Here is a 25,758-nt window from a genome sequence, read left to right on the forward strand (position 1 = left end):
TGACTGCCTTGGAAGTAAGGGATCTAACATTTACATTACATTTTACATTTACATTTAAGTCATTTAGCAGACGCTCTTATCCAGAGCGACTTACAAATTGGTGAATTCACCTTCTGACATCCAGTGGAACAGCCACTTTACAATAGTGCATCTAAATCATTTAAGGGGGGGTGAGAAGGATTACTTTATCCTATCCTAGGTATTCCTTGAAGAGGTGGGGTTTCAGGTGTCTCCGGAAGGTGGTGATTGACTCCGCTGTCCTGGCGTCGTGAGGGAGTTTGTTCCACCATTGGGGGCCAGAGCAGCGAACAGTTTTGACTGGGCTGAGCGGGAACTGTACTTCCTCAGTGGTAGGGAGGCGAGCAGGCCAGAGGTGGATGAACGCAGTGCCCTTGTTTGGGTGTAGGGCCTGATCAGAGCCTGGAGGTACTGGGGTGCCGTTCCCCTCACAGCTCCGTAGGCAAGCACCATGGTCTTGTAGCGGATGCGAGCTTCAACTGGAAGCCAGTGGAGAGAGCGGAGGAGCGGGGTGACGTGAGAGAACTTGGGAAGGTTGAACACCAGACGGGCTGCGGCGTTCTGGATGAGTTGTAGGGGTTTAATGGCACACTAACCATAAGTAGCCCTATTTTGAGATGTGAGATAGCACAATCTATTTCAATAAAGACAGGAATGGAGGTCTTTATTCCAGTGATATTTGAATCAGTTATAGAACCCAATGCCCTTTATGGTTGTGAGGTCTGGGGTCCACTCACCATCCAATAATTCACTAAATGGGACAAACACCAAATTGAGACTCTCCATGCAGAATTCTGCAAAAAAAATCCTCTGTGTACAAAATAAAACCTGACCACTGTGACTGACCAAAAATTAAGGAAATCTTTGACTATGTACAGACTCAGTGAGCGTAGCCTTACAATTGATAAAGGCCCCCGTAGGCAGACCTGGCTACATGCACACTGCCCACAAAATGAAATGGAAACTGAGCTGCACTTCCTAACCTCCTGACAAATGTATGACCATATTATAGACATATATTTCCATCTGATTACACAGACCCAAAATATTTCGAAAACAAATCCAATTTTGATAAACTCCTATATCTATTGGGTGAAATACTAGGGTGCAATCACAGCAGCAAGATTTGTGACCTGTTGCCACAAGAAAAGGCACCCAGTGAAGGACAAACACCATTGTAAATACAACTAATATGTAATTACAACACTGTATATAGACATAATATAAACTGGGTGGTTTGAGCCCTGAATGCTGATTGGCTGACAGACATGGTATATCAGACCGTATACCACAGGTACGACAAAACATTTATTTTAACTGCTCTAATTACATTGGTAAACAGTTTCTGGTAGCACCTCAGGGGTTTTGTGGTATATGACCAATATACCACAGCTAATGTCTGTATCCCGGCACTCTGCATTGCATCGTGCAGAAGAACAGCCCTTAGCCGTTGTATATTGGCCATATACCACACCTCCTCATGCCTTATTGCTTAAATATGACATTTTAAATGTTTTTATTATTTCTTTACTTTTGTGAGGGTAATGTTTACTGTACATTTTTTAATTAATGATTTAACTTTTGTTTACTATCTATTTCACTTGCTTTGGCAATGTAAACATATGTTTCCCAGTGCGTGTCTCCAGCCTGGTACGTCCTGTGCCAGCTCCACGCACGAAACCTCCAGTGATGATCCATGGCGAGGAGCCTCCAGCGAGGGTTCCCAGTCCGGAGCCTCCAGCGGTCCGGAGCCGTCTGCGACGATCTACGGTCCGGAGTCCCCGGCGACGATCTACGGTCCGGAGCCGTCTGCGACGATCTATGGTCCAGTGTCCCCGGCGACGATCTACGGTCCGGAGCCGTCTGCGATGATCTACGGTCCGGTGTCCCCGGCGACGATCTACGGTCCGGAGTCCCCGGCGACGATCTACGGTTCGGAGTCCCCGGCGACGGTCTACGGTCCGGAGTCCCCTGCAACGATCTACGGTCCGGAGTCCCCGGCGACGATCTACGGTCCGGAGTCCCCGGCGACGATCTACGGTCCGGAGTCCCCGGCGACGATCTACGGTCCAGAGTCCCCGGCGACGATCTACGGTCCTGAGTCCCCGACGATCCCCGCACCAGAGGTGACACTGAGGGTAGATGTCCACCCGGACCCTCCCCTATGGGTTCAGGTTAGCGGCCGGAGTCCGCACCTTGGGGGGGGGCGTGTTTTCACGCCCTGACCTTAGAGATCCTTTTAATTCTCTATTTGGTTAGGTCAGGGTGTGACTAGGGTGGGCAATCTTTGTTTTCTATTTCTTTGTTGGCCGGGTATGGTTCTCAATCAGAGGCAGCTGTCTATCAATGTCTCTGATTGGGAATCATACTTAAGCAGCTTTTTCCCACCTGTAGTTTGTGGGATCTTGTTTTGGTACTGTGCTATTTAGCCCTACTAAACTTTACGTTTTGTTTGTATTTGTTGTTTTTTCGGTGTTCATTGAATAAAGTAAGATGTACACCTACCACGCTGCACCTTGGTCCGATCCTTCCATCCACAAGCGTAACACCACACATCTACCTCATTCCCATATTGTTATTATTATTTTATGCTCCTTTGCACCCCAGTATCTCTACTTGCACATTCATCTTCTGCACATCTATCACTCCAGTGTTTAATTGCTAAATTGTAATTATTTCGCCACTATGGCCTATTTATTGCCTTACCTCCCTAATCTTACTACATTTGCACACACTGTATATATACTTTTCTATTGTGTTATTGACTGTATATTTGTTTATTCCATTTGTAACTCTGTGTTGTTTCTGTCGCTCTGCTTTGCTTTATCTTGGCCAGATCACAGTTGTATATGAGAACTTGTTCTCAACTGGCCTACCTGGTTAAATAAAAAATAAAAACATTTAATTAAGTATAGATGAACAAAAGTGAAGTTATGAGAAAAGCTTTGAGCTTCATGATGTAGGCCTGCTGTGGTGTATGGCATTCCAGGCCATAAAATGTGCCTACAGAGGATATTATGATAGATCTAAACGAGTTCATTCAATGGCACTGATACACAGACATTGACAGAAAAAGTTGAGTTAAATGACAAACACAAACAAAAGGAATATTAGATATAACATTTTGTTGACACAATTCTGCAGAGCTATGTAATCACTATAAAATATTCATGCAGTGATTTGAGTTGAGTCGACTGAAGGCAATACATGTCAAAGTGCGATGTGGGTTATCGGTACAGCAGTCTCTTTCCGATTTCTACAGTTAATGTATGAAGGACACTTAGTATGCTACGGTGAAGGCAGAAATGTATACTTCAAGTGTGACCCACATAATGACGATGGATGGAAGTGGCTGGGTTTGTTTGAAAATGTTTTTAAGAGTGCGGTACCACAAGAGCCTGCCCGTTTCACAGCGAGGATAGAAGAGAGAGGGTGTGTCTATTAGGCTACTTGAGTGGCTTATTGCACTGAAACCTCTCTCCATCTCTCAGCCTGGCCAGGGGAAACGCCGACGGATAGAAGGCATGGGAGCACCTGGACCGCGTGAAGATCGTAATGTAACTGAGAAGGATTCATATAAATATTGTCGCTTTTAATGTGACCGGCCGATCGTTTTGTGCGCCGCGTCCGCTTTGTGATCAACTTATCTGGGGAGTGTGGGTGCACCTCTCGGTGTTCCGAAAACTCAGTTGCCGGAAGCTCTACAGCCTCTTATTGTATGTGGGGTCTTCCTATTCCTAATAATAGTCTTACTTCTACATACAAAACGTTGTTTCAGTATACCAGTAATTTATTTTTGGTTTGCTGTGTCATTCAGACGAATTGCGGCGTAAATAAAACAACGTTGAATGGATATTGTAGGCTACAGAAACAACAACGTTATTAGCATCCTTAACGTTGTTTTGTACATACTTCAGTGTATATTGCGCTGACTGGATACATTGTCATTCAATTTGATCATACAAGGCCTCAAATATTGATCGTGTTCATAAATCTTCTGTTTGAATTTATACCGCGTTCAGATCATGTCGGAAACTCGGGACGTCCGAGTTAAAATGAACGTAAGTTTTTTACGTAGAGCTTCCTATTGGTTGGTTCTGGTTTATCCCAAGTGTGAAACTCGGGATCCGAATCTTCCGCCTAGGTTAGCAAGTCGGACATTACGTCTTTCCGACATGATATGCGTATGGCATCACCATACACTTCCGCTTATGCTCAATTACCCTGGGGATGAGATCCGTTTGAACTATGTGAGTATTAAAAGACTTTCAGGTCATCATGATGTACCTTAATACAAAACAGATAAAAGTGTGCAATATATTCAGTAGATTATAAGCCTATTATTCATGGTGATACACCTATTATCTATTTTTATGTTCTAACTTGTTATTTTTTACAAGTGGTAAGATGATGATAAGGATTGTGATGATGATGACTGTGCTTGTAGTGATGAGGAGAATGATGCTGAAGATAATGAATTATTCTGTCTGAAATGTCATCTGTTTGTTATGCTGTCTGAATGTCTCACCCCCAGCCCAATCGCATGCTATACAGCTAGGAGCAAGGCTGAGAGATCTGGGACACTCTCTGAGCTGAATATAGACTGAAATCCCCTTCTCTCTTTTCTTCTCGTCTCATCTCCTCCTTCTCACCTCCTCCTGTCCTCTCAGTGTTTATTGATTACTTACAATCATAAAAACCCTATAGATCAGTGGGCTTGTGCATTGAGCTACCCTATGGGATTTATGGTAAATTAATAAATATAAGATCAAGGCCAGAAATTAAATAGTGAGACCTGGTCCTGTAGGCTCTCGTTTCTCTCTCTCTCTCTCTCTCTCTCTCTCTCTCTCTCTCTCTCTCTCACACACACACACATGCACACACACATGCACACACACATACACACACACACACACACACACACACTAGTAATTAAGTATAAAACCCTAGGGATTGTGTCCCAGGCTTCCCAACCATCAATAACTTTACTTGTTCTTTATTGCTCTCTCAATAATCTCTCTCTTTGTCTACCTCAGCAAAACTCTCTCCTTTATCTCACTCCTCCTCAATACTCTCCTCATCTCTCTTTCCTTCTTTCTGCTCTCTCTGTCTGCACTCATGCCTTCTCCAGGCTGCCATTGTTGGATAAAGTCATTCTAATGGGGCTCTTTCACATCAGCCAGTGTACTGAGTGTCCGTGTGTCTCCAAGTGTGTATGCGTGTTTGTTCCCAGGGGGTAATGTGCAATATGTCTCAATTGAGTATACCGTCCAATGGCTTACATAACAGAATGAATGTGTCCTCCGTTTTATGCCTTGATACCTACATGCATACAGTTTATTCTAGAGGTCGGACGATTATGATTTTTCAATGCTGATACTGTTACCGATTATTGGAGGACAAAAAAAAGCCAATAACGAGTAATCTCCCATTTTTATATATATATTTGTAATAATGACACTTACAACAATACTGAATGAACAATGAACACTTCTATTTTAACTTAATATAATACATATATAAAATCTAATCTCAAATAAACAATGAAACATGTTCAATTTGGTTTAAATAATGCAAAGACACAGTGTAGGAGAAGAAATTAAAAGCACAATATGTGCCATGTAAAAACGCTAACGTTTAAGTTCCTTCCTCAGAACATGAGAACATATGAGTCTTCAATATTCCCAGGTAAGAAGTTTTAGGTTGTAGTTATTATAGGAATTATATAACAATTTCTCTCTATACCATTTGTATTTCATATACCTTTGACTATTGGATGTTCTTATAGGCACTATAGTATTGTCAGCCTAATCTCGGGAGTTGATAGGCGTGAAGTCCTAAACAGTGCTGTGCTTCAAGCATTGCTAAGAGCTGCTGGCAAATGCAGGAAAGGGCTGTTTGAATGAATGCTTACGAGTCTGCTCCTGCCTACCGTCAGACTGCTCTATCAAATATCAAATCATAGACTTAATTATAATATAATAAACACACAGAAATACGAGCCTTAGGTCATTAATTTTCAATCATTCATTTTAATCTCTGAAACTAAACTAAAATAAATTAATATGGTAAAATCCAGAAACTATTATTTCGAAAACAAAACGTTTATTCTTTCAGTGAAATACGGAAACCGTTCTGTATTTTATCGAATGGGTGGCAACCTTAAGTCTAAATATTGCTGTTACATTGCACAACCTTCAATGTTATGTCATAATTATGTACAATTCTGGCAAGTTAATTATAGTCTTTGTTAGGAAGAAATGGTCTTCACACAGTTCGCAACGAGCCAGGCGGCCCAAACTCCTGCATATACCCTGACTCTGTTGCAGAGAACGCAAGAGAAATTACACAATTTCCCTAGTTAATATTGCCTGAATTTCTTTTAAATAAATATACAGGTTTTAAAAAATATACTTGTGTATTGATTTTAAGAAAGGCATTGATGTTTATGGCAAGATACATTGGTGCAACGATTGTTCTCTTTTCGAGAATGCGCTTTTGTTAAATCATCACCAGTTTGGCGAAGTTGAAGTAGGCTGTGATTCGATGATAAATTAACAGGCACCACATTGATTATATGCAACGCAGGACAAGCTAGTTAAACTAGTAATATCATCAACCATGCGTAGTTAACTAGTAATTATGTTTAGATTGATTGTTTTTTTGTAAGATTAGTTTAATGCTAGCTAACAACTTACCTTGGCTCCTTGCAGCCACCTGGTCCATTTGATGCTGCACTCGCGTAACAGGTGGTCAGCTTGCCATGCAGTCTCCTCATGGATTACAATGGAATCGGCCGTAAGTCTGTTAATTGGCCGATAGAATGTCTCCCTATCTAAGTTTCTGATTATTTCATTTCTAACTGCCACACCACCTTGTATCCGCTTGTGCTGCCTGTATGTACGCTGCTGGGTTGCTATGGAAACTATTGGTCTGCTTTTACCACAGCTGTTTACTCACATGCAGACAGCATACAGACACACACACACACAAGCGATGCCAGGAGGGCGAGACAGACATTAGCCTTTTAACAGAGAGAGATTAGATACTTACTTGGCCAACTATTCCTCCAACTCTGCCAGCAATCTATCCCAACTCTCTTCTTGTCCTATGTTCTGAAACCCATATTCATTTATTTAGATAGAGCTATGTGGGGCTGCTAATTGCTCAAAAGAAGACGTTTGAGAGAGAGAAAGAGCAGTAGCAGTGTAGTGGAGAGAGCTGACATTCAATTCAAGGCATTACCTCAGCCTGCTCTCGGCGTTGCTGTTGTGTATAAACCATCAGTATCGGTGTATCAGTCATCAGATATTGGTCATCGGGTCAAACCCCCTGAGAGAGCGAGAGAGAGAGGTTAGATTTAATGAGGGATGTGTATAGCAACTCAGTGTTCTGGCCTCTGCCCACAACTTTACAATCAGCTATTCTCCAACCTTGGTCCTTTAGTCCAGCACCACTAACGCACCTGACTCAACTACTCAACTGCCGGGCCTTGACTATCTCTATTGCTGTGTGGTAGTGTTGGGCTGTAACAAAAGCCTGGGCACCCTGTAGATCTACAGGACCAGGGTTGGTAATCACTAAGCTCAGAGTAGAGCAGCTCCAAGAGATGCATTTGTCTGTTAAGATGTAGAAGATGTTGCTGAGAGTCAACATCTGTCACTGTTAGTTAATGTGTTACTGTGTGTGATGATATCGGTACACTCATACTGTACAACATGTTGTGAAGGAAAGGGAACTGCGTCCTATCAACAGCGGAGCCATTTAAACTAAATCAAACATCAATATTGTTGTTATTGTAATGTTCATAGACAACAACAACAGCGAGGCACAAGGCAGGCACCATTTCGTTTGTCAGAAAGCGGGAGCGCATTGCTGATGCTAATGAATGCAATCAGAACAGAGTATGAAATTCTTCGAATCAACTTTTTTAATGATGAGAAGTAATGATGAGATTTTCTCATTTCTATATTTGGGCCTGTAGGGAGAATGTTCTACTTGCTCTTGGTCTTGTAATAGGCAGTAATGTTAGCCTTCAGGGTGGTATGACGCTGTGAGAGACTGCCTCCCTGAAATGTACTGTATTAAAGCTGTGTAAACAACGAATAATAGCATGAGCAGTATACTGCAGTATAGCAAGCCCTCAAGCTGGTAAATCACTATGGTAAAACTGCTGTGAGGAGTAATGTATGAAAAGGTACTACATAAGCAGTTTTAACATAGGTTTGATTCTATCCTCCTCTGGTCTCTGTCTGGGAGTTTGTCTAATGGGGCCAGTACTGTTATTGAAATGTGTTAGGCATGAGTCATCCACCTTATTGTGAACAGTCTTGTATGAGTGGAATAAAGCTGTGTTGGTCTGTATTTACACTGAATTACCAGCAGTTTTATAGCGTTAGCAATGACCCACGATCACTCCTGGGTGTCAGTTCACTTTCAGCCCACCCCAGCATGAACACTGCTATTAGAGCAGGATTAAGACCTGTTACAAAAAAACCTGACTACTACCTCACACACACACACACACACACACACACACACACACACACACACACACACACACACACACACACACACACACACACACACACACACACACACACACACACACACCCCTTGCACTGACTCCACTGCTCACACTGCAGTGGTTCTGAGGTGTGGGGAGTAATGCACTATTTGAATACTGCAGGCTAATTAAATGTTAGTCGTTAAACAATCCCTTGCTTGGCCGTTTTCACCCTGTAGGGAGAGAGAGAGAGAGAGAGAGAGAGAGTAAAAAAGGGGAGCGATAGGGGACAGATGGAGTGGGGGAGAGAGGAGAGACAATAAGGATACTGTTGGGAGTATGCCATCACCACGATCAAACCAAGCTCCTTGTATTTGAAACATTGACTAATAGCTTTGATGAGGATTACATTATAACTAAAGTTGACAGTCGACTCGTGCCTATATAGGGATCGAAGGAGACTAACTAACTAATTAAAAGTATGAAAAGAGACTCATGCTGATTGTGAATGACTTCTTCCTTGGGTGCTGGTGGAACTACTGTTGATCTCAAGCTGTTCAAGCAGTTAATTTAAAAAAAGATGTGGCGAAGCAAATCGGTTACTGATTGCAATTAATACGCTCTGCAAGGCACACCAGGAGAAAGCAATTCTGTCTCACTAACAAGACTCTGCCTGCCGGGGTCAGAGTGGAGAACAACACCACAGCTTTTATTTGCTGTTATGCTTTCCTTCTTTAATCCATTATTAAAACCAAACCAAGTAATATACTGGCTGGCTGGCCATCTGTACCCTGGCCTCGCAACTCCAAAACATGTCACTGTTTCTATGGTAACCCACTCCTGCCCTCAAAAGTTACACAGTGGAGAATTGTTTTTCTTTCTAAAAGAAGCGTCTATCTTTCTTTATTCTCTTTGTGCATGCATCCTTCCTTTTATTTGTCTAGAGAGAGAGAGAATATATCTGATGCTAGTTGTAGGTCCCAAGAAACAAAGAGATCTTCTGTTGGGTCTGACAATTAATCTTTATGGTTGTACAGTCGTCTCAAATAAAACTGTCAAGGACCTCAGCAGTACTTTGTTCTTATCTCTCTTTTGACAAACATATCAAGAATATTTCAAGGACAGCGTTTTTCCATTTCCGTAACATTGCAGAAAAGCTAATCCATGCTTTTGTCATTTCTAGATTAGACTACTGCAATGCTCTACTTTCCGGCTACCCGGATAAAGACCTAAATAAACTTCAGTTGACTAGAACCAAAAAATGTGATCACATTTCTCCAGTGCTAGCCTCCCTACACTGGCTTCCTGTTAAGGCTAGGTTTTACTGCTAACCTGTAAAGCATGACATGGTTTTGCTCCTACCTATCTCTCCGATTTGGTCCTGCTGTACATACCTACACGTACGCTACGGTCACAAGACGCAGGCCTCCTTATTGTCCATAGAATTTCTAAGCAAACAGCGGGATGCAGGGCTTTCTCCTATAGAGCTCCATTTTTATGGAATGGTCTGCCCACCCATGTGAGAGACGCAGACTTGGTCTCAACCTTGAAGTCTTTATTGAAGACTCATCTCTTCAATAGGTCCTATAATCAGCCTTGTCTCAGAGTAGTAAGTTGGTGGTTTGCGGATATCCTTTTAGTGGTGTTGGGGCTGTGCTTTGGCAAGGTGGGAGGGGTTATATCTTGCCTCGTTGGCCCTGTCGGGGGTATCGTCGGACAGGGTCACGGTGTCTCCCGACCCCTCCTGTCTCAGCCTCCAGCATCTATGCTGAAATATTTGTGTCGGGGGGCTAGGGTCAGTCTGTTATATCTGGTGTAATTCTGCTGTCTTATCTAGGACCATGCCTCAGGACTACCTGACCTGTCCCCAGTCTACCTGGTCGTGCTGCTGCAGTTTCAACTGTTCTGCCTGCGGCTATGGAACCTTGACCTGTTCACCGGACGTGCTACCTTGTCCCGGACCTGCTGTTTTCGACTCTGTCTCTCTACTGCACCTGCTGTCTCAAACTCTGAATGCTTGGCTATGAAAAGCCAACTGACATTTACTCCTGAGGTGCTGACCTGTTGCAACCTCTACAACCACTGTGATTATTATTATTTGACCCTGCTGGTCATCTATGAACGTTTGAACATCTTGGCCATGTACTGTTATAATCTCAACCTGGCACGGCCAGATGAGGACTGGTCACCCCTTCGAGCCTGGTTCCTCTCTAGGTTTCTTCCTAGGTTCTGGCCTTTCTATTAAGTTTTTGCTAGCCACCGTGCTTCTACAGCTGCATTGCTTGTTGTTTGGTGTTTTAAGCTGGGTTTCTGTATAGCACTTTGTGACATCGGCTAATGTAAAAAGGGCTTTATAAATACATTTGATTGATTGAGAGATTGACTAACTAAACATCCATTGTTGAATGTGCCAAACTCACACAAGTTACCTCGCAGGAAAAAAGACATACTGAAATAAGCCAATTATGTTCGAGTGATGTGGACCCAAGCACTTCGTCTACTAAAGGCTTTTTGTCAATGAAGCCTAATGATATCCATGTTTTATATTACCCACCCACACTCTCAGTGTGATGTGTGGCGGTGTTAATGGGTTGTCAATGCTCAGTAGAAATATGTATTTTGTAAGTGATCCTGTGGCTACCAGGGTTTTAGCTGTGGACTCTTACGTAATTTACATTTTACTTTGTAGTCATTTACTGTAGCAGATGCTCTTATTTAAGATACTCTTTGAAAAGCTAGGGTTTCAGATGTTTTCAGAAGATGGGCAGGGACTCTGCTGTTCTAGGTTTAGGTGTAGAAGGGCCAAGCGACCAGAGTTGGCAGAAAGTGGTGCTAGAGTTGCAGTTGTCAAGGCCGGGGATGTCTGTGGCCCTTCCTCTGTGAGGTATGGTCATAACTTACGAAAGTTGTAGAGCATGAACATGCAAGACCAAGTCACTGCTTTGATGTTTGCAGGGAACATGTTATCCAGGGTCATGCCAAGGCTTTTTTAACTCTGGGAGGGGGACACCTGATGATCCTGGATTGATCCTCTGTTGATCCTCTCCACTGTTGATCCTCTCCACTACACCTGGTAGGAGCGGGGGACACTGTGGACAGATCCTCTCCACTACACCTGGTAGGAGCGGGGGACACTGTGGACAGATCCTCTCCACTACACCTGGTAGGAGCGGGGGACACTGTGGACAGATCCTCTCCACTACACCTGGTAGGAGCGGGGGACACCGTGGACAGATCCTCTCCACTACACCTGGTAGGAGCGGCCTGCCAGGTAGAATGCAATCCAAGAGTGTGCAGAACCTGAGATACCCAGCCCTGAGAGGGTGGAGAGGAGGATTGGATGGTTCACAGTGTCAAAGACAGTGGATAGATCTAGGAGGATGAGAACAGAGGAGAGAGAGTCAACTTTGGCAATGAGGAAAGTCTCATTAACACAGAGAAGAGCAGTCTGGGTTGAGTGACCCGTCTTGAAGCCTGACTGGTTAGGGTAGCGAGAGAGATGATCAAAGACAGCATGCTCAAGTGTTTTGAAAAGAAAGAAGGAATACCGGTCTGTAGTTTGAGTCAGAGTGTTGTTTTTTAAAGGGGAATGACTGCCAGTTGTCAGGGATAAGTTGATGAGGAAAGTGAGGAATGGGAGAAAGTCTCCAGGGAAGGGAAGAGGTGATGGGGTCAAGTGGGCAGGTTCTCGGGTGGACGGACCTCGCTAGTCGCAAGATTTCATCTGGAGAGAGAGGGGAGAAAGAGGTCAAGGCGCAGGGTAGTTCTGTGAGAGAGTGAACAGTGGATTCAATAGGCTGAGTGAATGAGGAGCCAATGTCGTTAAACTTCTTTTCAAAGAGGTTGACAAAGTCGTCCGCAGAGAGGGAGGAGGGAAAGGGAGGGCGGAGGATGAAGGAGGGAGGAGAAGGTGGAAAATAGTTTTCTCGGGTTAGAGACAGAAGGTTATAATTTAGAGTAATACAAAGCGCATACAGACCAACAGAAGGTAGAGAGGAGGGAGTGGAAGGTTGATAGGTCCTCTGGAAATGTAGTTCCTCTCCATTTTCACTCAGCTGCCCACAACCCTGTTCTGGAAGCAGTGATTCACTCAGACAATGTTTCAGGAGGGGAGGGCCAAGACAGGTAGGAGGAAAGGGGACAATGCGAGTCATAGGATGCGGGAAGTGATGAGAGTAGGGTTGAAGAGGCAGAATCAGGAGAGAGGAGGGAGAAGGGTTTAGCAGAAGGGAGAGATGATAGGATAAATGAGGAAAAAGTAGTGGGAGAGAGAGTGAAGATTGCGACATGGTGCATGACCATCTGGGTAGGGGCTGAGTGGCTAGGGTTGGAGGAAAGGCAGACAGAAAAGGAAAATAGTGATCAGAGACGTGGAGGGGGTTGCAGTGAGATTAGTAGGTGAACAGCATCTTGTAAAGATGAGGTCAAGCATATTGCCAGCCTTGTATGTGGGAGTTGGAAAGAAATTACTTGAAGGCAGATGTCAAGAGGTTGGTCTCCAGGGAACAAGTGACAGTGACAGCATGGAATTCAAATGACGAGATGGACAGGTGAGTGAGGGAGAAAATAAAAATCTCCAGAAACGAGTAGTTCTGTGCACCCATTGTGACGACCAGATGCTCTCGGACTATGAGAGAACACTGAGCTGATCCACCATGCGGCTGCTGCTGCTCAGTCACACTGTCTGTGTGGGTAGAAGAAATAGGTTACAGGCAAGAACTAGACATGGAGAGAGAGGAGGAAGAGGGAGGGGATGTGGGGAAGGGAAGGCTGGTTGCCTGGTTACTGATGGATGTTTTCCTCTGCTTGTAAAGCCCAATTCATCCTGATTGTGTACACAGCTAAAGAGGGTCATGACACACACACACACACACACACACACACACACACACACACACACACACACACAGCCAAAGGCCACAACAGAACATCCAATCTATTCAATAGTAAATAGCTGTAGGTTGCTTTGATTAGAAGCATCTGCTAAATGACCATATTATTCTGAGTCAGTGGGAACTTAGATAAGTACTCTTCTATTGGATTATATTACATTGTCTTTCCGGAAAGAGCCTCCGGTTGGGCTTTGCTGACCTTGCTCCATCCACTATCTCTGGTCCTCCACCTAGTTCTCTGGATCTCCTGACAACACCACTCTCTCAACTCTTCCAGTTGACACGGCACTATACCCAGGGGTGCTAACCCTGTCCATCTCCATCTCTGGTTTCCTGGACCCACCTCTCCCTCACCTCTCCCCCAACAACCCTTCCCCTCCCTGGGCCGAGATATAGATGTCTGTGCCCTCGGCCTTGGAGTTCCACTGGCAGAGCCTGGCTCGGCTGCCAAGCGGGCGTGTCTACCACTCCCTGGCGGAGGTGGGGGGGCAGATGTACATGCTGGGGGGCTGTGATGCTGCAGGGAGGCCCTCCCCAGCCCTGGAACTCTACTCTCCAGAGGTAGGTTGGAGCATACACACCTGCACGCACACACACACATACACACACACACAAATACACAACCCACACACACACAAACACACGACCCATACGCACACAAACACACAACACACACAGGATTAAACACAGAACGCATCGGTTCAAACATTTACACAGGACTAATCGACCATGTAATTAAATACACTTTTTTGTTGTTTTCAGGGGGACCAGTGGCTAAGCTTGCCCCCCATGCCCACCCCTCGGGCGGGTGCGGCAGTGGCGGTGCTGGGCAAGCAGATCCTGGTAGTGGGTGGTGTGGGGGAGGACCAGCGCCCTCTCAAGGTGGTGGAGGTGTACAACACAGAGGAGGGGAGGTGGAGGAAGAGGAGCGCCCTCAGAGAAGCACTGATGGGGGTGGCCGTCACTGTAAAAGGTGTGTTGGGTAGGAGGTGGCTGTCGCTGTGAAAGGTGTGTAGGTGGGGGTTGGGGGTGGCTGTCGCTGTCGCTGTGAAAGGTGGGGGGTGGCTGTCGCTGTGAAAGGTGTGTAGGTGGGGGGTGGGGGTGGCTGTCGTTGTGAAAGGTGTGTAGGTGGGGGTGGCTGTCATTTTGAAAGGTGTGAAGGTGGGGGGTGGTCGTTGTGAAAAGTGTGTAGGGTGGGAGGTGGCTGTCGCTGTGAAAGGTATGTAGGGTGGGGGGTGACACAAGAACATATATACTTGCATTCTGTACATGGCAAGATCCATGTTAATGGCTTAGTTTCTCACCTCTCACTCCTCCACCTTTCTCTCTCTCACCCTTCTCTGTAGATGGGCGTGCGTTGGCAGTGGGTGGTATGGGTTCAGACCTGCTCCCTCGTAGTATACTACAGCAGTATGACCTGAGGAAGAATGTGTGGGCATTACTGCCCCCTATGCCCACACCGCGATATGATGCTACAGCACACCTACTGGGCAACAAGATCTACGTGGCAGGTAAGTAAAGGGTGTGCGTGTTTGGGTGTCTGTTCATGCTTGTGTGCGTGTTTGACAGTTTGCACGTGTAATGTGTATACTAAGTGTGTGTGTGTTCTTTTTAGGTGGGCGTCAGTGTAAGCGCACGTTGAAGGTCTTTGAGGTATTTGATTCAGAGACACGCTCCTGGAGTACACTACCCAACATGCCGTGTAAACGTTCGTACGGTGGCGTGTTCTGGGACAGTTCGGGGAGGCTGTGTCTGCTGGGGGGGCTTAGGAAGGGAGGGGGCCACCAGAGCTCCAAGTTCACCAAGAATGTCAACATCTTTGATACTAACCAGGGTAAGAAGCACAAAAAAAACATATACACAAAACACATACATATGCATTTAAGTGCACTGATTTCCTCTCCAGGTACACAATAAAGTTATATTTCTCTCCAAATAAAAGCTAGGTGCATGCTGCACACACACACACCTCAAAAACGACTTATCTTCCGTCTCACAGAAAATGAATATCAAATGGTCAAATTGAAAAGAGACCAGGAAGAGAAAAGTAAGAGCCATACCCAGGTAAAAAATCGATTAGTCATTTCAAACAATAGGGTGTTTTGTCACGCATTTTGATTTTTCTATTTTTACCAGTCGAAGCCAAATGAAAGAAGCAGTGGGAGTCTGAATACTAATCTAACACCACGGTGAGAATGTCTGTCTGGCCAGCTGTCAGGCTGGCTGGGTTTCACTCCAGAGATATCAGATAGACATTTACTCTACCTTCCTCCATACCTTCCTCCTCACACACACACACACACACACACACACAGTAAACAAAAAACAATAAGGCCCATTCACTCCCCCTCCCAATCTAATCTAAGTGGAGATGAGATGGGAGATGAGCTACAGTGAGGAGGGAGGGAGGTGTTTAAATTACAGGATTCAGAAACAGATTGTGTTATTATCTGCCTTCCTCCACAGATGGTCATGCTGTCTGCAACTCTCACACTGGGATATTATACTCTGTAGCTCACTCATTGTTAGATTTACCCAGGAGACATTTATTTAGACATCTGAATATATGGCTCTGGATTGACCTAGAATTCAATGTCTTGACAGAATGTTGACAGAATGTTGACAGAAAATGTGTGTGCAAAATAGCAACAACAAGGAAGTCCTGTGGGAGAAAACAGCTTGTTCATGAGATGTCGAAGGAAAATGGCAAGAATCGTGCAAGCTAACAGGCAGGCAAATAACGGCGCAGAATAGTGGTGTGCAGAACGGCATCTCAGAACGCACAACTCGCCAGTCCTTGTCACGGATGGGCTATTGCAGACCATACCAGGTTCCACTCCTGTTGAGGAGTGGAAAAACATTCCCTGGTCCATTGAATCCCCATTCGTGTTGCGCCATGCTGATGGCAGAGTCAGGATTTGGCATGAGCAGCATGAGTCCATGGCCCCATCCTGCCTTGTGTCAACGGCACAGGCTGGTGGTGGTGTAATGGTGTATGGAATGTTTTCCTGGCACACATTAATATATATAAGTACCTTGATTCCAATTGAGCAACGTTTTCTTGCCTCAGAGAATTTGGGCTGTTCTGGAGACAAAGGGGGGTCAGACCCGATACTAGATGGGTGTACCTAATAATAAACTGGCCACTGAGTGTAGATTACATTGATAAAAGTAGAATATTAAAATGACTCCAATATACAAAGACAGACATTGTGTAATATGACATAACTCATAACAAATTAGAGCACCGAATTTTCTAGTATCCAGAATTGGGTTCTCCATGTCTGACTGTAGCTCATCATGATCTGTTCAATGGAAGACCACTAACTACCAAAGCCTCTACAAAACTGTAGAAAATATATCACACTAATGCACACTCTCTGTATACAAGATACACTCACACACAGCCCAGCACATACATTAACTACACAACTGCAATATCTCCAGTCCCTTCTAGTTCAGCTATCTGTAGTAGAGCAACTAAACTCTCTGAACCGTTCTTCCCGCTAGTGTGTTAGTGTGTGCCCCTCCCTCTGAATCTGAAGGAAAAAGGGAACTTAGTGCTGAATATGATATGTTTTAAAAAGTTATTTGGAGGAAGCCCCTGAGAGTGCCAGCCAGCCAACACTTCAACAACAAAGGCCCTGGCAGTGAGTCGCAGAGCAGTGTGCCCGTCGCCAGCTGTGCTCTGCCTTATTCCCTTTCAAGCTCAAATATGGGCTGGATTGGCAACAGTTCATTAACAAAGTGCTTTTATCTGCTCTGGTTATGTTTTCGTCTCCGTGTCTCCCTCTCTTTCTCCCTCTGTATTTCTCTTCCTCTCTCTCTGTGGAGCTGATTGTGAAGTCAGAGACACTAAACTCACACAGGCTTGGGTTTCTTACAGACAACATAAAAGCTTTAAAAGAGTCTTTGAAAAAGAAAAAAATCTCCCTAGTCGCTGTTTCTCTGAAATAGTTTCACTGTCTTTAGCAGCACAAATGTTTGCCTAAGTAGAACTGTAAATAATATGCCAATTTACTGTAATAGTCATCCCCTGCCAGACTGCTGGAGGAAAATAACTTGTTTTTCTCCTTTGCAATTGAAGTGTTCAGATTGGATGGTTTTATAGGAAATGTACCCTATTTTCTTATTTCCAATATCTGGGGCCATGACCTGGTACCTTGGTGTGTGTGTGGACATTTGTATTCAAGGTGCACATTGTATTTCTTATTGAGTTGTGGTGCCACCAGCATTCAGGAACACACCAAATTGTAACTTGCAGAATTCAAAAACAAATGGAAAAAATAAAATTGTCACCTTGCTGGAGTTTTATGCAGTGGTCAAAGTTGATTGTATACACACTTCCCTGCCTCCCCACCCTCATTAAAATGTGGTTTACACTTGCACACACACACACACACTCTGACATCGTCCTCTCCTGTCTCCCTCCAGGGTTGTGGTTGAAGTCAGAGGACACGGTGGCCATGAAGACTAAGAGGGCTGACTTTGCCTCATCTTTCCTCAGGGGCAGGATGGTCGTAGCAGGAGGACTCGGTTAGGGAGTGTGAATGTGTGTGTATATGTGCTCATATATGTGTGTTTTTGTTGAACGTTAGTTGGTCATGACAATGTGTGATGACCATACAGTGCATTCAGAGAGTATTCAGACCCCTTGACCTTTTCCACATTTTGTTACGCTACAACCTTATTGTAAAATAGATGAAATAAAATGTAAAAAATACTCATCAATCTACACACAATACCCCATGTTAACAAAGTCAAACAGGTTTTTAGAAACTTTTGCTATTTTATAAAAACAAAATAACAGAAATACCTTATTTACATAATTATTCAGACCCTTTGCTATGAGACTCGAAAATTGAGCTTAGGTGCATCTTGTTTCCATTGATCATCCTTGAGATGTTTCTACAACTTGATTGGAGTCCACCTGTGGTAAATTGATTGGACATGATTTGGAAAGGCACACACCGGTCTATATAAAGTCCCACAGTTGACAGTGCATGTCAGAGCAAAAACCAAGCCATGAGGTCGAAGGGATTGTCAATAGAGCTCCGAGACAGGATTGTGTCGAGGCACACATCTGGGGAAGTGTACCAAAAAAGGTCAGAGGTTTGGACGTGATTTGAGCAAGAACCCGATGGTCACTCTGACAGAACTCTAGAGTTCCTCTGTAGAGATGGGAGAACCTTTCAGAAGGACAACCATCTCTGCAGCGCTCCACCAAACAGGCCTTTATGGTAGAGGGCCAGACAGAAGACAGAAGCCACTCCTCAGTAAATGACAGCCCGCTTGACAGGACTCTCAGAACATGAGAAACAAGATTATCTGGTCTGATGAAACCAAGATTGAACTCTTTGGTCTGAATGCCAAACGTCACGCCTGGAGGAAACCTGGCACCATCTTCACGGTGAAGCATTGTGGTGGCAGCATTGTGCTGTGGGGATGTTTTTCAGTGACATAGACTGGGAGACTAGTCAGGACCGAGGGAAAGATGAACGGAGCAAAGTACAGAGAGATCCTTGAAGAAAACCTGCTCCAGAGTGCTCAGGACCTCAGACTGGGGCGAAGGTTCACTTTCCAACTGGACAAAGACCCTGAGCACACAGCCAAGACAACGCAGGAGTGGCTTCAGGACAAGTTTCTGAATGTCCTTGAGTGGCCAAGCTAGAGCCCGGACTTGACCCGATTGAACATCTCTGGAGAGACCTGAAAATGCCTCTGCAGCGACGCTCCCCATCCAACATGACAAAGCTTGTGAGGATCTGCAGAGAAGAATGGGAGAAACTCCCCAGATACAGTTGTGCCAAACATGTAAAGTCATACCCAAGAAGACTCTAGGCCGTAATCGCTGCCAAAGTGCAGGGTAAAGGGTCTGTATACTTACAGTACCAGTCAAAAGTTTGGACACACCGACTCATTCTCTGCATTGTAGAATAATAGTGAAGACATCCAAACTATGAAATAACACATGGAATCATGTTGTAACCAAAAAGGTGTTAAACAAGGATTCTTCAAAGTAGCCACCCTTTGCCTTGATGACAGCTTTGCACTTTGAAGAATCTCAAATATAAAGTATATTTTGATCTGTTTAACACTTTTTTGGTTACTACATGATTCAATATGTGTTATTTCATAGTTTTGATGTCTTCACTATTATACTACAATGTAGAATATAGTCAAAAAAGGTTTTTGCTTTGTCATTATGGGGTATTGAGTGTAGATTGGAGATTTTTATTTTTTTAATCCATTTTAGAATTAGGCTGGTACATAGCAAATGTGGAGAAAATCTGTACTATCGAATGCACTGTATATTGACTGTATGGACACCGTATGATGACTGTGTGTGGTCCTCAGGTCACCAGCCTTCAGTTCTGGACACGGTGGAAGCCTTCCACCCTCAGAAGAGGAAGTGGGAGAGACTGGCTCCCATGGCAATGGCGCGATGCTCTGCCTCGTCCATCGTCATCAGGGACCGCTTGCTGGTAGTGGGAGGAGTCAACCAGGTGCTGGAATATTGCTGTGCTTGTTGTCGCACACACACACAAACACACACAAACACACACACACACACACACACACATACACACTCGCCATTTACTATCTGTCTCTGTCTAACTGTCTTTAAGGTCCCTAGTTCAGCCCATGAGATCCTGTATGTGAAAGAGGAGTGTCTGTAGGCTAGAGGACATGACCCTTACAGGATGATTGACAGCAGGATGACCACAAGAAGATTCTGAATTCTAGAACATGCTATTCGAGATCAGTGGTTCCAGTGCTTTTATAATGGCTGCTGGTCTGGGACAAGTGCAATATGTTTCCTAAGATCTACAGAGTAATAGAAAGGATGGGGAAATACCACAAACACAGAACAGTGCCCTCTGCTGGGATGTCTATGCACACTCAACTCCAACACAAAGTGAGAGAACTGATATCACACAGGCTACACACAGAGAGAATAGATCCCAATTATCACCATAGTGACTCACATCGTACAAAATATTCTACACCAGGGATGGCCAACATTGATGGGCGTAGGCCCACTAAAAATCTGAACTCATCATGAGGAGCCGAAGTTACTCGCGGGTCTGCGTACCCACGTGGGCACAACCACATTTCGAAATAGAGCCTTGTGTATTCTAAAAAGAAAAGGTAGCCAGTTGCACATCCCTGTTCTACACACACGAGGAGCTGGCTTTTTCTGTAAATAAGTTATTCAGAAGAGTTTTAGTAATGTAAAGATTCCTCTTCACTGTGTGTGATCTCCCTATAGAGATTCTCAAGGTATTCAATATTTGTTTTACTTTTGCATCTATTGTTGTAGATTTACTGCTTGTCTTGCCTTAAACATTTTTAACTGGACATATAGATGTGATCTTAACAGGGAGTAAAGACTAGAGCAAGATAATACATTTTGTATTGTTACTGAGATAAATACTGTTTATTTGTTGTGTATGAAATGTGTGCAGTTTGTCAACAGTTTGATATTCCTTACTGTAGATGCAAGTGTCATGTTAGTGTACACCCATCTTTAAGACCTAAGTTAGCCAACTCCGGACATACAGTACAGTACAGTATGCAGTCGCTTGGACTAGCATGAAGACATGCACTTAACTGGAGTGTGCATATAGCATGCATGCAGACATAGCATGCATATATCTGGAGCAAGTCAAAATAATGTATATGAATTAACTGCACTACTGAAACAGAGTGTGCAATCATCAGGAGTTGACTATACCCACTGATGGAGGCCGCTGAGGGGAGGACTGGAATGGCTGGAATGGACAGAATTTATTTGTATCAAACACAACCATGATACCATTGCATTTACTCCATTCCAGCCATTATTATGATCCATCCTCCCATCAGCAGCCTCCACTGAAACCTACATATTTGAATGGGTTGCCTATGGATTGCTATGGCAATATGAATTATATAGGTGTGAGAAGGTTAATCATGTAATGTCTGGTTTAAAGTATATATCAAATGGTGTATGTTCTTTAATCCTATTTAAGATCTGTTGCTCTTTTTAAAATCCCCATTTAAAAAATATATGTTATACTCGTGATTACATGCAATACTGGTTTTCGGTTCATCTGTTTTGGTTTGTAATTAGTGCACTGTGTATTGACAATTGATTTCTGTCAAATGTATGTATTAATGAATATCTTCATTCTCAGGATGTTTTTAAAAAGCACACACTACTGGATTAATACTTCTACAGTAAGTATGGCTTCAATGAGGTATTCTTCTAACTTGATTAGAAAATAAAACAAAAGAAGCTTAACAAAATAATTCCATGGAGTGCATCCACTTCCTACCTGTATGTAGAATTTTTCTATATCATTCTTGTTTCATTCTTATTCTGTACTGTTAGATTTCAGTGCAGCCTTTTATATTATTGTCCATCACCTGTTGTTAAGGAAACTTTTCATCCTCTGCCATATCATGGATTCAGAGCTACAGTGAATTTGGAAAGTATTCAGACACCTTGACTTTTTCCACATTTCGTTACATTACAGTCTTATTCTAAAAAGGATTCAATTGTTTTTTTGTGCTCATCAACCTACACACAATAACTCATAATGACAAAGCAAAAACTGGGTTTTAGAAACGTTTGCAAATGTATTAAACATATCTAAACAGAAATACATTATTTACATAAGTATTCAGACCCTCTGAGACTCAAAATTGAGCTCAGGTGCATCCTGTTTCCATTGATCATCCTTGAGATCTTTCTACAACTTGATTGGAGTCCACCTGTGGTACATTCAGTTGATTGGATATGATTTGGAAAGACACACCTGTTTATATAAGGTTTACATTTGACAGTGCATGTCAGAGCAAAAACCAAGCCATGAGGTTGAAGGGATGGTCCGTAGAGGTCCGAGACAGGACTGTGTCGAGGCACAGATCTGGGAGAGGGTACCAAAAATATCTGCAGTATTTTTTGGTATCCTCAGCAAAGGGTGGCTACTTTGAAGAATCTCAAATATAATATATATTCCTCATAAAGCTGGTTGAGATAATGCCAAGAGTGTGCAAAGCTGTCATCAAGGCAGAGGGTGGCTACTTTGAAGAATCTTTGTTTAACACTTTTTTGGTTACTTCATGATTCCATATGTGTTATTTCATAGTGTTAATGTCTTCACTATTATTCTACAATGCAAAAAATAGTAAAAAATAAAGAAAAAACCTTGAATGACTAGGTGTCCTAAAACTTTTGACCGGTAGTGTATGATGATGATTCAAACATATTATCAGGTTTGAAGGTAAGACCCAGGTGCAGACAGCGTGGAAGTAAACAGGAGACAAAGGGCTGTGAGACATGGGTTTAACTCTGCACATATAAAAGGTAGGATGCATATGAAGGCCCGGGGCAACAGAAGACGAACAGCAGAGGGGTTAATGATTTTGGAGATGGGAAATGGGCCAATAGAGGGTATAGATTGTGGGATTCCACCCGGGGGGGCAGATTCCGGGTGGACAGCCATACCTTCTGCCCAAGACGATACCGGAGAGCCGGGGTCCGGTGGCGATCCGTTAATCGTCGATACCTGGAGGTGGTGTTGCCATCAGATGAGGGAAGCCCCGTGAAAACGTCCAGAGAGATGTGAGACCAGGGACGGTGAGGGACAGGCTGAGGTTGGAAGAAACGAGCCGGAGTCGAGGAGTCTTGTTTTGTGCACAAACCATGCAAGCGGCGACAAATGAGAAACGTCAGGGACACTGGGGTTCGGCTGGGAATGCTGCGCCTCCCGGACCTGCTTCTCTATACCCCAGCTGAGTGCCGTCGCCAGGCACAAGGTGGGCAGAATGGTGTTGGGCTCTGGGTTAATAGCCGTGGGGCTATAGTGGTGAGACAGTGCATCCGGCTTGACATTCTTGGATCCCGGCCGATATGAGAGGGAGAAGTTGAACCGTGTGAACAGCAGGGCCCATCTGCCTTGCCTGGAGTTGAGGCATTTGGCTGTGTGGAGATACTCCAGGTTTTTGTGGTCGGTCCATTCAATGAACGGATGCTCTGTCCCTTCCAGCCAGTGCCTCCATTGCTCCAACACCATCCTCAATGCGAGAAGGTCACGATTCCCCACATTGTAGTTTTTCTCTGTGGCGTTGAGGCGGTGGGAGAAGAAGGTGCAGGGAAATAGCTTCAGGTCCAGGGCAGAACGCAGGGACAGGAACACCCCCACTCCTACATCAGAAGCATCGTTCTCCACCACGAACTGACAGGAAGGGTCAGGTTGAACAAAGATGGGAGCAGTGGTGATGCAATGTTTGAGGTCACGGAACGGCCGGTCAGCAGCAGGGGACCATGTGAACGGAACCTTGGGAAAGGTGAGTGCTGACAGAGGGTAAGCCAGGGGGCTGTAACCCCGGGTGAAGCAGCGATAAAAGTTGGTGAACCCCAGGAAACGTTGCAGCTGCATCATGGACGTAGGCTGGGGCCAATCCACCACTGCTCTCACCTTCCTGGGATCCATCTGGACACTCCCAGCGGAGATGATGTACCCCAGAAAGGGGATGGTGGAGCAATAGAACTCGCATTTTACTGCCTTAATAAACAGCTGATTCTCCAGGATTTGTTAAAGAAACTGACGGATGTGGAGCACATGTTCTTGGGGGGAGCAGGTGAAGACGATGATGTCATCAATGTAGACGAAGACGAACCATTTTAACATGTCGCGGAGAACATCATTTACCAGTGCTGAACACAGCAGGAGTGTTGGTGAGGCCAAATGGCATGACCAAATACTCGTAGTGGCCGTTGGCCGTGTTGAAGGTGGTCTTCCACTCATCCCCCTCCCGTATTCGCACCAGATGGTAGGAGTTCCGTAGATCCAGCTTGGAAAACACAGTGGCCCCCTGGAGCAGCTTGAAGGCAGAGAAGATGAGGGGTAGCGGGTAGCGTTTTTTCACCGTCATGTCATCGAGTCCCCGTTAGTTGATGCACAGGCACAGGGTCTTGTCCTTCTTCTCCACAAAGAAGAACCATGCGCCGGTGGGAGAGGATGAAGGACGGATAGATCCTGCAGCTAGGGAGTCCCAATTTAGGTCTCCATAGCCTTAGTCTCCGGTCCCAAAAGCGAGTACAGTCATGCCCGGGGCAGAGTGGTGCTAGGAAGAAGGACAATCCCGCAGTCATGTGGTCGGTGTGGGCGAAGCGAAGTTGCTTGGGTCTTGTTGAACACCTCCTGAAGGTCCTGGTACTCTGCGGGAATGGCGGAGAGGTCCATGGCACCTTTCAAGCCCCCAGGCAGATGTCCCAGGGCAGGTTGTGCTGGCTTAAGACAATGGGCGTGGCAGAACGGACTCCAGCCAATGATGGCACCAGTAGACCAGTTGATGAGGGGATTGTTTCCCTAAAGCCAGGAGAATCCCAGAACCACGGAAATCTGAGGAGACTTTGAAATTGAATAGTCTCGCTGTGATTCCCTGACACCCGTAGTAGGTTGATGGAAGTGGTATTATGAGTGACCCGGCCTATTCAGTGCCGTCCAGCGCTCTAACATCCTCATGGAGAGGGGCTGAGTGGTGATGTTCAGCTCGGAAGCCAGGGTAGCGTCCAAAAAGCTCTCATTGGCCCCAGAGTCAATGAGGACCCAGAGAGATTTAGACTGGTTTCCCCACAGCAGAATTGCATGAAAAGGGGTGCGAGCAAGGGAAGCAGAAAAGTTCTCCATATGGCCCACCAGAATACTCACCCCTGCCAGTGAGCTTGTTTTTTTTAAAGGACAAGATGACACAAAATGACCAAGAGTCCCACAATACAGACAACTCTTTGTGTTGCTCCTGTATTGCCGTTCCGCTGGCGACAGCCCAGCTCTGCCTAGTTGCATAGGCTCGGGAAGCATTAACTCAGCCGTCTTCGGCGACTTTCAGGGGAAGTAGGGAAGCCTTGGGTTCTCTTCGGCAACGGGACCATTGGGGACTTCCGGGATGACTCGGGGGTAAGGTGGGTGTGCGAGCGAAATCGAATTTCCTCTCTCTCCGTTGTTCCCGTAATCGCCCATGGATTCGGATGGTCAAAGCAATGAGGGAAACGAGATCCGTAGGTAGCTCCCGAGCAGCAAGCTCATCTTGACCTTCTCTTAGACGTTGTGCAGGAACATATCAAACAGCGCTTCCTGTTTCCAAGCACTCTCCGCTGCCAAACATGCGGAAATCCACCGCATAGTCTGCCACACTGTGGGAGTCCTGCCAAAGCTGGATTAGCTACCGGCAGCTTCTCTCCCAGTGAACAGGGCATCAAAAAAAACCTTCTTCACCTCTCCCACAAACCCCTCCAGGCTAATATGGTTGGCTGTTGTTCCCATACAGCAGTATCCCAGGTGAGGGCCC

At 44.8% G+C, this 25,758-nt stretch overlaps 1 protein-coding gene across 4 annotated transcripts; it reads left to right on the plus strand.

Annotated features, from left to right (window-relative positions):
* Positions 1 to 3,486: 3,486 nt before the first annotated feature.
* LOC135541994 (kelch domain-containing protein 8A-like) lies at positions 3,487 to 21,711 on the plus strand. Of its 4 annotated transcripts, none has more exons than XM_064968543.1 (8): positions 3,492 to 4,268; positions 6,732 to 13,977; positions 14,179 to 14,389; positions 14,763 to 14,927; positions 15,032 to 15,250; positions 17,851 to 17,952; positions 19,774 to 19,922; positions 20,046 to 21,711. In XM_064968543.1, exons 2-8 carry the CDS (start codon positions 13,813 to 13,815, stop codon positions 20,094 to 20,096), a joined length of 1,062 nt encoding a protein of 353 aa, XP_064824615.1. In that variant the 5' UTR covers positions 3,492 to 4,268; positions 6,732 to 13,812; the 3' UTR covers positions 20,097 to 21,711. The 4 variants fall into 4 exon arrangements, with proteins under 4 accessions (XP_064824614.1, XP_064824615.1, XP_064824613.1 ...); XM_064968541.1 differs by having other exon boundaries at positions 6,732 to 11,795; positions 13,651 to 13,977; positions 19,774 to 21,711; XM_064968542.1 differs by having other exon boundaries at positions 3,487 to 3,575; positions 13,694 to 13,977; positions 19,774 to 21,711.
* Positions 21,712 to 25,758: the final 4,047 nt, after the last annotated feature.

The sequence above is a fragment of the Oncorhynchus masou genome, chromosome 6, assembly GCF_036934945.1.
Source record: "Oncorhynchus masou masou isolate Uvic2021 chromosome 6, UVic_Omas_1.1, whole genome shotgun sequence".
Taxonomy (NCBI): domain Eukaryota; kingdom Metazoa; phylum Chordata; class Actinopteri; order Salmoniformes; family Salmonidae; genus Oncorhynchus; species Oncorhynchus masou.